Below are 14888 nucleotides of genomic sequence, written 5' to 3'. Positions count from 1 at the left end.
TGTCAAGAAAAAATGGAGGCATATGGAAGCTGTAGGTGCGTTATGTGGTTGACATTGCTATGGGGACACTGTGGCTAGCACTGTTATGGAGATGGTCTGTCATCTGAAAAACGGATATTGATCACCGAATGAAGACCCCGGGTGGAGTCCGACGACAACCAGAAGGCTACAGATGAGAGATGATGAGTACACAGCCACAATCATCTCTCCGTCACTACCCTAAATGACACAAATAATAGTACCATAGCCAATAATACTACACTACAGTGTTCATATACCGCAGTACATACACAGTCATGTATTTCTCCCCGAAAATTATTGTAATTGGGCTTATGTTTTGAATTCCGTCTTACAAATAAGATCTTATAGACCCGGGATCAGCAACCTCCGGCACTCCAGGTGCTGTGAAACTACATCTCCCATCGTGCACACTTGCTTGGCTGTTCTCTGAACTCCCACAGAAGTGAATGGCGCATGCTGGGAGTTGTAGTACAACAGCTGGAGTGCCGAAGGTTGCTGATCCCTGTTAAAGACCAATAGTCTCCAAACTGCGTCTCTCCAGCTGTTACAAAACTACAACTCCCAGCAGGATTCTGACAGACGATACATTTAGCAATAGCTTTAGGAAAGGTCCCTTTAAATCGGGGAACACTTAAAATTATTATTATTTTTTTAAATATTCCACTCCATAAATAACTCCCTCTTTGCAAACTGAAACGAAAAAAACTAAACTAACAGTGACTGCTAGATAACGGTGTGTCACCGCTGTGTATTCGGCCGCCCTCAGTGACCACAAGCATCATGGCGGCCTCCGCCCCGTCACGTGGTCCGCGCCTCCTCTCTGGTCCTGGGAGTGTGGGCGGGGCTGCGGTCCCCGGCTCTGTGAGGGGATGAGGAGGTTGTAGTGGAGAGCTGGCGATCCGGGCTGAGCTGGCTGTGTGTCTGCTTCCTTCCCTACATTCATGTCGGCGACGAGGGGCAACTGGAACACGACATGGAAAGGCATCCAGCTGATGGCTAAGGTGCGGTATGTCGTGACAAATGCTGGCATCTGCCTCGGTGATGGCGATTATAGCGCCCCTTTTTCCAGGGGCCTGGGGGAAATCTGCTGGGGCTGAAGAGTGATGGTAGATCAGCCTGTCCGGCGCCGAAGGGGTTACATTGTATATGCTATGCCTGTATATAGGCGTGTACTGTATGTATATACTCACTGACTGTATATAGGTGTGTACTATATGTATATACTCACTGTATGTATAATATACTCACTGTGACTGTATATAGGTGTTTACTATATGTATATACTCACTGTATGACTGTATATAGGTGTGTACTGTATGTATGTACTCACTGTATGACTGTATATAGGTGTGTACTGTATGTATGTACTCACTGTATGACTGTATATAGGTGTGTACTGTATGTATATACTCACTGTATGACTGTATATAGGTGTGTACTGTATGCATATACTCACTGTATGACTGTATATAGGTGTGTACTGTATGCATATACTCACTGTATGACTGTGTATAGGTGTGTACTGTATGTATATACTCACTGTATGACTGTATATAGGTGTGTACTGTATGTATATACTCACTGTATGACTGTATATAGGTGTGTACTGTATGTATATACTCACTGTATGACTGTATATAGGTGTGTACTGTATGTATATACTCACTGTATGACTGTATATAGGTGTGTACTGTATGCATATACTCACTGTATGACTGTATATAGGTGTGTACTGTATGCATATACTCACTGTATGACTGTATATAGGTGTGTACTGTATGTATATACTCACTGTATGACTGTGTATAGGTGTGTACTGTATGACTGTATATAGGTGTGTACTGTATGTATATACTCACTGTATGACTGTATATAGGTGTGCACTGTATGTATATACTCACTGTATATGGGTGTACTGTATGTTTATACTCACTGTATATAGGTGTACTGTATGTATATATTCACTGTATGACTGTATATAGATGTACTGTATGTTTATACTCACTGTATATAGGTGTGTACTGTATGTATATACTCGCTGTATGACTCTATATAGGTGTGCACTATATATAGTCACTGTATGACTGTGTATATAGGTGCACTGTATGTATATACACTCACTGTGACTATGTAGGCGTGCGCTGTATGTATATACTCACTGTATGATTGTATATAGGTGCACACTGTATATACTCACTGTATGATTGTATATAGGTGCACACTGTATATACTCACTGTATGACTATATATGTGTATCTTATGTATAAGCTCACTGTATGACTATATAGATGTGTACTGTATGTATATACTCACTGTATGACTGTATATATGTGTGCACTGTATGTATATGCACTGACTGACTGTAGGTGTGCGCTGTATGTATATACTCACTATATGATTGTATATAGGTGCACACTGTATATAGTCACTGACCGTATATAGGGGAGTACTGTATGTATATACCCACTGACTTTATGTAGGTGTGTACTGTATGCATATACTCACTGTATGACTGTATATTAGGGGTGCACCGAAAGGAAAATTCTGGTCCGAAACCGAAACCGAAAATTCAGGATACCCCTTGACCGAAACCGAAACCGAAAATGGCTTTTTGCCCAAATACTTTTAAAAGACCCCCCACCCCATAACAGTGCCATCCACAGACCCCCCTACCTCATAACAGTGCCATCCACAGACCCCCACCCACCCCATAACAGTGCCATCCACAGACCCCCCCACCTCATAACAGTGCCATCCACAGACCCCCCCCCCCACCTCATAACAGTGCCATCCACAGACCCCCCCCCACCTCATAACAGTGCCATCCACAGACCCCCACCCACCCCATAACAGTGCCATCCACAGACCCCCACCCACCCCATAACAGTGCCATCCACAGACCCCCACCCCATAACAGTGCCATCCACAGCCCCCATTGTACAATTAATAGATTAATTGAAAATATTTCAAAATAGCGGGGAGGGACTGGGAGGAGGAGCCGGGGGCCGGTGCGTTCACTGTGCTCCGGCCCCCAGCTCCAGTAGTTATAAAATGTTGTACAATTAATAAGCATTCTATTCATTTGGCCCCCCTCTGCAGTATTACATTCAATACAGCCACATCATACTCACAGGGCTGTCATCTTAATGCTGGCCGGCCGGGCAGAGGAGCGGCAGCGTCACAACTGACGTCATGTGCCCGGCCTACTTTCTGAATGAAGGAGGCGGCGCAGGCATGTGACGTCAGTCGTGACGCTGCCGCTCGTCTGCCCGGCCGGCCAGCACAGCCCTGTGAGTAGGATGTGGCTGTATTGACAGAAGCCCTTTAACAAGCTTCCAAGTAGAGTTTCCACATGCAACAAGAAGAAATGAGAGTGAGACCAAACATTTTTTGAGCATTCAATTAATTGAAAATAACGATTAAACTGAAATAAGCCGTTTTTCAGCTGATCCAAATTTTAGGACCACATGCCTTTATAAGGCCAAATCTGTGCAAAGATGTGGATTCATTGTCATTTTCTGTCAGGTAGTCACACGTTGTGATGGCAAAGGCAAAAAAACTCTCCCTTTTTGAACGTGGTCGGGTTGTTGAACTGCATAAGCAGGGTCTCTCACAGCGCGCCATCGCTGCTGAGGTGGGACGCAGTAAGACAGTCATTTGGAATTTCTTAAATGATCCTGAAGGTTATGGAACAAAAAAGTCAAGTGGAAGTCCCCAAAAAATTTCATCAGCACTGAGCCGGAGGATACAATTGGCTGTCCGTCAAGACACTGGACGATCCTCAACCCAAATTAAGGCCCTTACTGGTGCTGACTGCAGCCCCATAACCATCAGACGGCATCTGAGACTGAAGGGCTTCAAAAACAAAAAACCTCTTCAAAGACCTCGTCTCCTTGAACGCCACAGAACTGCTCGTTTGGACTTTGCAAGAGAGCACCAAACATGGGACATTCAAAGGTGGAAGAAAGTTTTATTCTCTGAGAATTTTTTTTACCTTGATGGTTATGATGGTTTCCAAAGTCACTGGCATGACAAGCAGATCCCACCTGAGATGTTTTCTACGCGCCACAGTGGAGGGGGCACCATAATGGTCTGGGGTGCTTTTTCCTTCAGTGGAACAATGGAGCTTCAGGAAGTGCAAGGGCATCAAACGGCCACTGGCTATGTCCAGATGTTGCAGAGAGCATTCCTCATGACTGAGGGCCCTCGTCTGTGTGGTAACGACTGGGGGGTTTCAACAGGACAAGGCTACAGTACACAATGCCCGCAGGACAAGGGACTTCTTCCAGGAGAATAACATCACTCTTTTGGCCCATCCTGCGTGTTCCCCTGATCTAAATCCATATGAGAACCTTTGGTGATGAATGGCAAGTGAAGTTCACAAAAATGGACAACAGTTCCAGACAGTAGATGGCCTTCGTGCGGCCGTCTTCACCACTTGGAGAAATGTTCCCACTCACCTCATGGAAACGCTTGCATCAAGTATGCCGAAACAAATTTTGGAAGTGATAAACAATAACGGCGGAATTACTCATTACTGAGTTCATGTTTGGAAGTTGGATTTCTGTTTTGGGGGGGTTTAGTTATTTTTTTTTTTTGGAGGTGTGGTCCTAAACTTTTGATCAGCTGAAAAACAGCCTGTTTCAGTTTATTCTGTGTTTTCATTCAATTGAATGCTCAAAAAATGTTCTGTCTCACTCCCATTTCTTCTTGTTGCATGTTGAAGCTCTACTTGGAACCTTGTTAAGATCCAGCCATGCTAAATATGATTTTTTGCCATTTTTCAAGTGGTCTTAAACTTTTGATCAGGACTGTATGACTATATATAGGTGTGTACTATATGTATATACTCACTGACTATATATAGGTGTGCACTGTATGTATATACTCGCTGTATGACTCTATATAGGTGTGCACTGTATATATAGTCACTGTATGACTGTGTATATAGGTGCACTGTATGTATATACACTCACTGACTGTATGTAGGTGTGCGCTGTATGTATATACTCATTGTATGATTGTATATAGGTGCACACTGTATATACTCACTGACTTTATTTAGGGCTGCACTGTATGCATATACTCACTGTATATATGTGTGTACTGTATGTATATACTCACTGTATGACTGTATATAGGTGTGCACTGTATGTATATGCTCACTGTATGACTGTATATAGGTGTGCACTGTATATAGGTGTGTACTGTATGTATATAGGTGTGCACTGTATGTATATACTCACTGTATATAGGGGAGTACTGTATGTATATACTCACTAACTGTATGTAGGTGTGTACTGTATGTATATTCTCACTGTATATAGGTGTGCGCTCTATGTATATACTCACTGTATGATTGTGTATAGGTGCACACTGTGTATATACTCACTGACTATATATAGGTGTGTGCTGTATGTATATACTCACTGACTATATATAGGTGTGTACTGTATGTATATACTCACTGACTGTATGTATATACTCAGTGTATGACTGTGTATAGGTGTGCACTGTATGTATATACTCACTGACTATATAGGGTAGTACTGTATGTATATACTCACTGACTTTATTTAGGGCTGCACTGTATGCATATACTCACTGACTATATAGGGTAGTACTGTATGTATATACTCACTGTATGACTGTATATAGGTGTGTACTGTATGTATATACTCACTGTATGACTGTATATAGGTGTGCACTGTATGTATATACTCACTGTATGACTGTGTATAGGTGTGCACTGTATATAGGTGTGTACTGTATGTATATAGGTGTGCACTGTATGTATATACTCACTGTATATAGGGGAGTACTGTATGTATATACTCACTAACTGTATGTAGGTGTGTACTGTATGTATATTCTCACTGTATATAGGTGTGCGCTCTATGTATATACTCACTGTATGATTGTGTATAGGTGCACACTATGTATATACTCACTGACTATATATAGGTGTGTGCTGTATGTATATACTCACTGACTATATATAGGTGTGTACTGTATGTATATACTCACTGACTGTATGTATATACTCAGTGTATGACTGTGTATAGGTGTGCACTGTATGTATATACTCACTGACTATATAGAGTAGTACTGTATGTATATGCTCACTGTATGACTGTATATAGGTGTGTACTGTATGTATATACTCGCTGTATGACTGTATATAGGTGTGTACTGTATGTATGTACTCACTGTATGACTGTATATAGGTGTGTACTGTATGTATATACTCACTGTATGACTGTGTATAGGTGTGCACTGTATGTATATACTCACTGTATGACTGTATATAGGTGTGTACTGTATGTATATACTCACTGTATGACTGTATATAGGTGTGCACTGTATGTATATACTCACTGTATGACTGTGTATAGGTGTGCACTGTATATAGGTGTGTACTGTATGTATATAGGTGTGCACTGTATGTATATACTCACTGTATATAGGGGAGTACTGTATGTATATACTCACTAACTGTATGTAGGTGTGTACTGTATGTATATTCTCACTGTATATAGGTGTGCGCTCTATGTATATACTCACTGTATGATTGTGTATAGGTGCACACTATGTATATACTCACTGACTATATATAGGTGTGTGCTGTATGTATATACTCACTGACTATATATAGGTGTGTACTGTATGTATATACTCACTGACTGTATGTATATACTCAGTGTATGACTGTGTATAGGTGTGCACTGTATGTATATACTCACTGACTATATAGAGTAGTACTGTATGTATATGCTCACTGTATGACTGTATATAGGTGTGTACTGTATGTATATACTCGCTGTATGACTGTATATACAGTACAGACCAAAAGTTTGGACACACCTTCTCATTCAAAGAGTTTTCTTTATTTTCATGACTATGAAAATTGTAGATTCACACTGAAGGCATCAAAACTATGAATTAACACATGTGGAATTATATACATCACAAAAAAGTGTGAAACAACTGAAAATATGTCATATTCTAGGTTCTTCAAAGTAGCCACCTTTTGCTTTGATTACTGCTTTGCACACTCTTGGCATTCTCTTGATGAGCTTCAAGAGGTAGTCACCTGAAATGGTTTTCCAACAGTCTTGAAGGAGTTCCCAGAGATGCTTAGCACTTGTTGGCCCTTTTGCCTTCACTCTGCGGTCCAGCTCACCCCAAACCATCTCGATTGGGTTCAGGTCTTGTGACTGTGGAGGCCAGGTCATCTGGCACAGCACCCCATCACTCTCCTTCATGGTCAAATAGCCCTTACACAGCCTGGAGGTGTGTTTGGGGTCATTGTCCTGTTGAAAAATAAATGATGGTCCAACTAAACGCAAACCAGATGGAATAGCATACCGCTGCAAGATGCTGTGGTAGCAATGCTGGTTCAGTATGCCTTCAATTTTGAATAAATCCCCAACAGTGTCACCAGCAAAGCACCCCCACACCATCACACCTCCTCCTCCATGCTTCACGGTGGGAACCAGGCATGTAGAGTCCATCCGTTCACCTTTTCTGCGTCGCACAAAGACACGGTGGTTAGAACCAAAGATCTCAAATTTGGACTCATCAGACCAAAGCACAGATTTCCACTGGTCTAATGTCCATTCCTTGTGTTCTTTAGCCCAAACAAGTCTCTTCTGCTTGTTGCCTGTCCTTAGCAGTGGTTTCCTAGCAGATATTCTACCATGAAGGCCTGATTCACACAGTCTCCTCTTAACAGTTGTTCTAGAGATGTGTCTGCTGCTAGAACTCTGGGTGGCATTGACCTGGTCTCTAATCTGAGCTGCTGTTAACCTGCGATTCTGAGGCTGTGACTCGAACTTATCCTCCGCAGCAGAGGTGACTCTTGGTCTTCCTTTCCTGGTGCGGTTCGCATGTGAGCCAGTTTCTTTGTAGCGCTTGATGGTTTTTGTGACTGCACTTGGGGACACTTTCAAAGTTTTCCCAATTTTTTGGACTGACTGACCTTCATTTCTTAAAGTAATGATGGCCATTCGTTTTTCTTTACTTAGCTGCTTTTTTCTTGCCATAATACAAATTCTAACAGTCTATTCAGTAGGACTATCAGCTGTGTATCCACCTGACTTCTCCACAACGCAACTGATGGTCCCAACCCCATTTATAAGGCAAGAAATCCCACTTATTAAACTTGACAGGGCACACCTGTGAAGTGAAAACCATTTCAGGTGACTACCTCTTGAGGCTCATCAAGAGAATGCCAAGAGTGTGCAAAGCAGTAATCAAAGCAAAAGGTGGCTACTTTGAAGAACCTAGAATATGACATATTTTCAGTTGTTTCACACTTGTTTGTTATGTATATAATTCCACAAAAATTACCTCATCCACTTAATCGCGCAGCTGTTATCATCTTCTTTCTCCTTCTTGCAGGACCTGCAAAAGGTCCTGCGCTGACATCACCGCGCTCACAACATGGTGAGCGCGGTGACGTCAGCGCAGGTCCTTTTGCAGGTCCTGCAAGAAGAAGAAAGAAGACTATAACGGCTGCGCGATCAAGTGGATGAGGTGAGAAATTTTTTCATAATTTTTTAACCCTTAATGGACATTTTACTTCGCATTCTGTATTAAAGCTCACCTTCTCCCTGGCTGTGACACTCTCCGTTGTGATTGGATCGCGGCACAGCCAGGGGGAAGGAGACGCCAATTGAGAAACCCTGGCGTCTCCTCCTCCCTGTACCGATGCTCAGTGTTAACATACTGAGCGGGAAAACTACAGGGGGTCAAAGGAGTGATATTCTAAAAAAACTAGCAGGGTGGCAGCATCAGCAGGGGGTACCCTGGAAGTAAAGGTATTTATCTAGAATAAAAAAAAACACATGAAAGGTCCTCCTTAATAATGTTCCCTATTGTGAACTCAGTAATAATAATGTCCCTAATACTAAAAAAAATCCCCCATAGTGCCCCAATATAAAATGCCCCAGGGGAGTTACTAATGGCCGGCACACCAATGCTCCCATAGTGCCCTCCCAGTAATGTCCCTCAAAGTGCAACCCTTCAGCAATGTCTCCAAGTGTTCAGGGCAGGAAAAAAAAAATACTGAGTCCCGTTCCCTTCTGTGGCCTGAGACGCTGGGACGCCCAGGTGCTATGATGTCACCCACTAACCCAAGACCAGGCTGCTGAATCTCAAGCTGCAGAGGGGAGACTCCCCGCAGTGTGCTGCTGACTCCTGGCTGATGTATAATGCCTTCAAGGAGGTGACGTTTCTTGAAGATATTAGGTGATTGGTGGCTCTACAGGCGCTGGGGCCCCCTAGAACTTGTCACTATAAATATACACGGCTGCAGAAATAGTCTAGAAAATTTTCCCTTTTAAAGTAAACCATGTCTGTAAGAATTCTGCAGAAAACCGCTGCGTGCGTCCACATGTTTCTGTTTTAAGCAGACTGTACTCATTCCAGCATTTCGCTGAACTCCTTGCATGCTGTAAACCCCTCCCGGTCCCCCGTGACATCAGAGGCTTTTCTTATTTCAGATACTGAGTGGAAGCATAAGCAGCATGCAGAGTCTTATATCCTCTTCTCCTGGGGGGCGTCTAACCTGTTAACATCCAATCACAAAATATTGGGAGCCAGATCCTGCACTGCAACGTGCCATCTGCATCATGGTCATCTCAAAGGTGCATGGACTGCAACAGGAGCGGGGCTGTTCTATAGGGATCTGCACCCGCCGGGATCAGAGAACTCCAATCCCAGCAGTTTATACCACACTCGCAGCATCTAAGGTTATTGACTACCTGATTCCATGGGTTTTCCTAGCCCAAGAGTCTGAAATATGTCTGTGTATATATAGATGCCGGTCTTAAAGGGAACCTGTCACCAGGATTTTGTGCATAGAGCTGGGGACATGGGCTGCTAGATGGCCGCTAGCACATCTGCAATACCCAGGTCCCATAGCTCTGTGTGCTTTTATTGTGTTAAAAAAACGTTTTGATCGATATGCAAATGAATCTGATATGTGTCCTGTGTCCGGAGATGAGTCCAGCGGAAAGGAGCCCAGCACCGCCCCGCGTCCTCCGAATCTCCTTCTTGCTGGCTGACGTCACAGAGCTGCAGCACCGAAATCTCGCGATGCGCGATCTAGCGCATGCGTAGTTCGTTCCCTGTGCTGATGCCAGCACAGGGAATAAACATGATGCCGACACTGCGCATGCGCTAGCTCGCGCATCGCGAGATTTCGGTGCTCCAGCTCTGTGACGTCAGCCAGCAAGGAGGAGATTCGGAGGACGCGGGGCGGTGCTGGACTCATCTCCGGAAACAGGACACATATCAGGTTCATTTGCATATCGATCAAAACGGTTTTGGAGATGTGCTAGCGGCCATCTAGCAGCCCATGTCCCCAGCTCTATGCGCAAAATCATGGTGACAGGTTTGCTTCAACAAGGCCCATAGCTGGCGGAGGATCCGCCGACGTTATGAAGAGACGCCGGCCTCCATAACATTGGTGCATCCAGTACCAGTTATAAATGTAAGACATTTAGACCATTTTCTTCACCTAAAACAGTCGTAGAAAATAAGGAATAAGACGGGCCTGCCAGCCTGCCCAAGCCACAATTTTAGACCTTGCGTGGGCGGGGAGAAGTCACAGGTAATGGAGCAACTAACTGTTGCAGTGCCATCTGCACCTTAAATACACCAAATTTTGGCGTATTTCAGTAAAAATAAATGACCCCCGTAGTTTATATGCACAGATACTACTTACATTATTCTAGCGCCTACAAAATGGGAAGTGATTACGCAAAGACAGTACAACTTTCAACGATAAGAGGAACCATAGGAGGTTAAAGTGAATTCTTAAGAAATCAACAAATTTGGTCACTGAAAACAAAAACGAGGGTTATTTATGCCGCTTTGGTGCGGCAGAATCTGTGACTTTTCCCCCACTCACTCCAGGTTTTAAAAAGTGGGTGCGGCGGGGAAGGGGGGGGGGGGGGGGGCTGTTCCAGTAGTCCCATCTCATTTACCATTTTCTATCCCTGGTTTAGGCTTATAAAATGGTCTAAATGTAAGACCACTAGGAAGCTGTCTTAGATTTAGAACCAGCGCTGGATCCCCTGCAGTTCTCTAGAGGCCGGTGCCTCCTCATAACTCTGGCAGATCCACCGCAAGCTATAGGGCTTCTTAAGACTGGCGTCTAAAACGCCAGTCTTTATAAATGTGCTCCAAAATGATCATATAAAGGGTTAACCTAGGCGCCGACAACCCCAATGGTCGTAACCTGCGACCATTTAAAAAAAGAAGAAGACCAACTCGTCTGTCTGTGGTCCTTTTTGTTACTGCTCTGTGGCAGGTCTCCGCCATTCCCTTGGCATAAACAGAGCTACATAACTTAGGCACATCATGCCCCAGCTCAAGGGGTATTAAATGGCCCCATTAGAGCCTTCTAGACCTCTGGGTCCTGCATCTATATGAGGAACGAGAGTCTTCCGAACTGTTTGGTGAGGTGGATGTAGCATCCAGATCAAAGAATGAATGGCGAGGCGGCCGTGCACATGTATGGTGGCTCTCTCCATTCACTGTGGTGGGAGTCCAAACACGTATAATACATTTTTTTAAAAAAAGGAGATGGGCCAACCAAGCACAGAGTCTTCCTCTTCTAGAAGATGTAGCGGCTCGTTAACGACGAAAATTTAGCTTATTTTACAGGCAGATAGATGTTCGTACTTGCGGTCGTTACTCGTTATTACACGTAATGATGGGGGACAGATGCTTGGTCAAAAGGCATGTATAAGATCGTTAGCGAGTAGACGGCTCCATATTATGCGAACTGATCTATTAACGAGGAGCATACATTTTTTCAGCATGCTAAAAGATCACGATGGACGAGAAACAAGCCGTTTGTCGCTCGTCTTTGAATGGTTCATACTTATTACATCACACGATTCTCGTTAATTTTCGTTCTGTACGATGTTTGCTCCGTGTAATAGGGCCTTTAGAATCCTAAGTTTCCTCTGTTGATTGACTCCTGTCTATGGCCAGCTAACAACAGGATTTTTTTGGTAAGGTGCTTTCATGGTCTGGTTAGCAACAGGGGATGTTAAATATGTTTAGTTAGAGCATTTTGGGCATGCTTCCATTCCAACATACAGCTGCTGGTACAGATAAGCGCCTTGTCGCCCCCCCCCCCCCCCCTGTTATTTCAGCTCTTTGTACAGCGTCTAAGACGTTCAGAACACATTTTAAGAAATAACTCTAACTTCCTCAATTTTCTGTTTTATTTTAGGGTTGTCCACGCTGACTCAGTATGGATGTAGGAGCAACCACTGCATGAGGTCTCTGTGAGCAAATTTTAGATAGTTCTGAGAAGAATGACCAAGTCACGTCTCTTCTGTTTGCTGGTAGTCCTCGGCTCTGCTTTTATGGTCCTTTTTATAATCGTTTACTGGGACAATGTTGGGACGGCAAATTTTAATCTTCATACAGCCTTCTCGAAGTCTCTTCCAACTCATCCAAGCGTGGAGCCCCCTTCTTCAGTCTCCGCCACAGAAAACAATGATCTATCAGACGTGGACAGATTTTTAGATGGTTTTCTTAATTTTGGCACAGCAAAAAATGAGGCACTAAGCACAAAGGGCAATAAATTGGCCCATCGAGGAAAATCGAATAGCTTTGAAGAAAATGTTAGAGGGTATGACTGGTCCTCCAGAAGCAAACTGGAGGAAGGGATTTTAGATCAGGAATTGATACAGGAGGAAAGAAAATTTAATTTACGCAAGTTCTGTGGTAATTCCAGTTTTCATTTTCCAACCAAGGACCGGGAATTTGATGATATTCCAAACAAGGAGCTAGATCACCTTATCGTGGACGATCGGCACGGCATCATTTATTGTTACGTGCCAAAAGTAGCTTGCACCAATTGGAAACGGGTCATGATTGTGTTGAGCGAGAGTCTTTTAGACAAAAAAGGAGCCCCGTATCAGGACCCTCTCGAGATCCCCCGTGAAGATGTCCACAATACAACCAGTCATCTCACCTTTAACAAGTTCTGGAGAAGATATGGGAAGTTCTCCAGACACATGATGAAGATCAAGTTAAAAAAGTACACCAAATTCATCTTTGTCCGCGATCCTTTTGTGCGTCTTATCTCCGCTTTCCGCAGCAAGTTTGAGCTAGAAAACCAGGACTTCTATAAAACGTTTGCTATACCCATATTGACCCGTTACTCCAACTGGACCAACGTTCCCACATCTGCCGGAGAAGCAATCTCTTCTGGGGCAAAGCCGTCATTTTCTCAGTTTATACAGTACCTATTAGATGCGCGGACGGAAGAACAGAGACCTTTCAATGAGCACTGGCGTCAAGTGTATCGTCTCTGCCACCCGTGTCAAATTGATTATGACTTTATAGGGACATTGGAGACCCTCGATGAGGATGCATCTCAGCTTCTAAGACAATTAAACCTAGATTCTCTCTTCCAGTTTCCCCCCAGTTACAGGAACAGGACCGTGAGTAGCTGGGAGGAGGACTGGTTTTCCAAGATACCTCTAGAATGGAGGCAAAAACTCTACAAATTATATGAGCCTGATTTCGTTCTGTTTGGATACCCTAAACCTGAGAACATCTTAAATGTTTAAAGAGAGTCAACAACTAATGTAAAATACCAAAAATGAACACCTATCTGCTGCCTTTCCTGGAATGGTACCTGATTTCCACCCCTTACTTTCCATTTCATGTTCTACGAGAGTTGAGGGACCTCCAAGGATTGGATTTCTTTGAGTGGATGCGTTTTTAAGAAGGATATTTTATTTTTCATTCCACTTTTAAAGACTAAAATGTCATGAAAAAATTTCCTTGCAATTCTACTTTCTCAGGAGGACTTCCCAGAAATGCTTTTTACCGTTATTTTATAAATTAATATATTATTTAAACTATTTAATACTGTGTCTAAGGAGGACTTGACTGAGTAAAGGCTTGGCTGTTAAAGAACTCCTGTTCTTGTGGTTCATAGTCTGGGTCATATTACACTCAGTTCACATTTTAGGTCCCCGGTGCCAACTTGTGATAGGTAAGGCTTTCCCCTTAGAAAATAAAGAGGTTCTCCAGTTTCTTAAAAGGAACAACCCAAAAATAAAATGGAGCAAAACAGTACTCACCTATTCAATCCTACGTCAATCCAGTGTAAATGCATGCGACTGCTGCAGCCAATCGGCGACTTCAGTTTCATATGCTGTACTACAGGCGTCACCGCTCGGCGATGGCAGCAGTACAGCTGCTGCAGTCATGTGCTGGCCGCTTGGCTTGTAAGGCATCATGCCCGTCACTACCCTATATGTTTTGCGATCTGCAAAATGTGGATGACATCTGTGCTGCATCAATTTTTTTGTTTTTGTGGGCCCGTTGAAATCAATGGGTCAGTGGACCGCATTTTGTGGCCAAGGAAAGGACATGTTCTATCCTTTGCGAAACGGACATACGGATGCGGAAGCACACGGATGATGAATGTGCTTTCCGCATCCGTATGTCCCTTCCGCAAAGAGATAGAACATGTCCTATATTTGGCTGCAAAAAGCGGACCACAGACCCATTGAAATCACAGACACCATCTCTATTTTGCGGACCGCAAAATACATACGATCGTTTGTATAAGGACTAAACAAAGGCCGGGGGGGTCAGTGCTGGATCAGGTCGAAGAAGTGAGTGTAGCAGTTTTTTTTTTTTTTTTTTTTTTTTTTTTAGCATTTGCTGCTGTTTTTCTTTGAGAAACTGGCAACATTCAGTACTTCTTTGCAATGGTGTTTCTGCACCTTTAAAGGGAACCTGTCACCAACGTTATTTTGCCCATACTAACGGCAGAATAAAGTAGAGACAGGTGAGTTGATATCAGCGGTCTGTCATTT

At 43.4% G+C, this 14888-nt stretch overlaps 1 protein-coding gene across 1 annotated transcript; it reads left to right on the top strand.

Moving 5' to 3' along the window:
• Positions 1–869: 869 nt before the first annotated feature.
• Positions 870–14126, top strand: CHST12 (carbohydrate sulfotransferase 12). Its single transcript, XM_044303705.1, has 2 exons — positions 870–1022; positions 12275–14126. The coding sequence occupies exon 2, from the start codon at positions 12360–12362 to the stop codon at positions 13623–13625; it is 1266 nt and encodes a 421-aa protein (XP_044159640.1). The 5' UTR covers positions 870–1022; positions 12275–12359; the 3' UTR covers positions 13626–14126.
• Positions 14127–14888: the final 762 nt, after the last annotated feature.

This window comes from Bufo gargarizans, chromosome 8, assembly GCF_014858855.1.
Source record: "Bufo gargarizans isolate SCDJY-AF-19 chromosome 8, ASM1485885v1, whole genome shotgun sequence".
NCBI classification, from domain to species: domain Eukaryota; kingdom Metazoa; phylum Chordata; class Amphibia; order Anura; family Bufonidae; genus Bufo; species Bufo gargarizans.
This window is presented reverse-complemented; position numbering and strand designations above follow the sequence as displayed.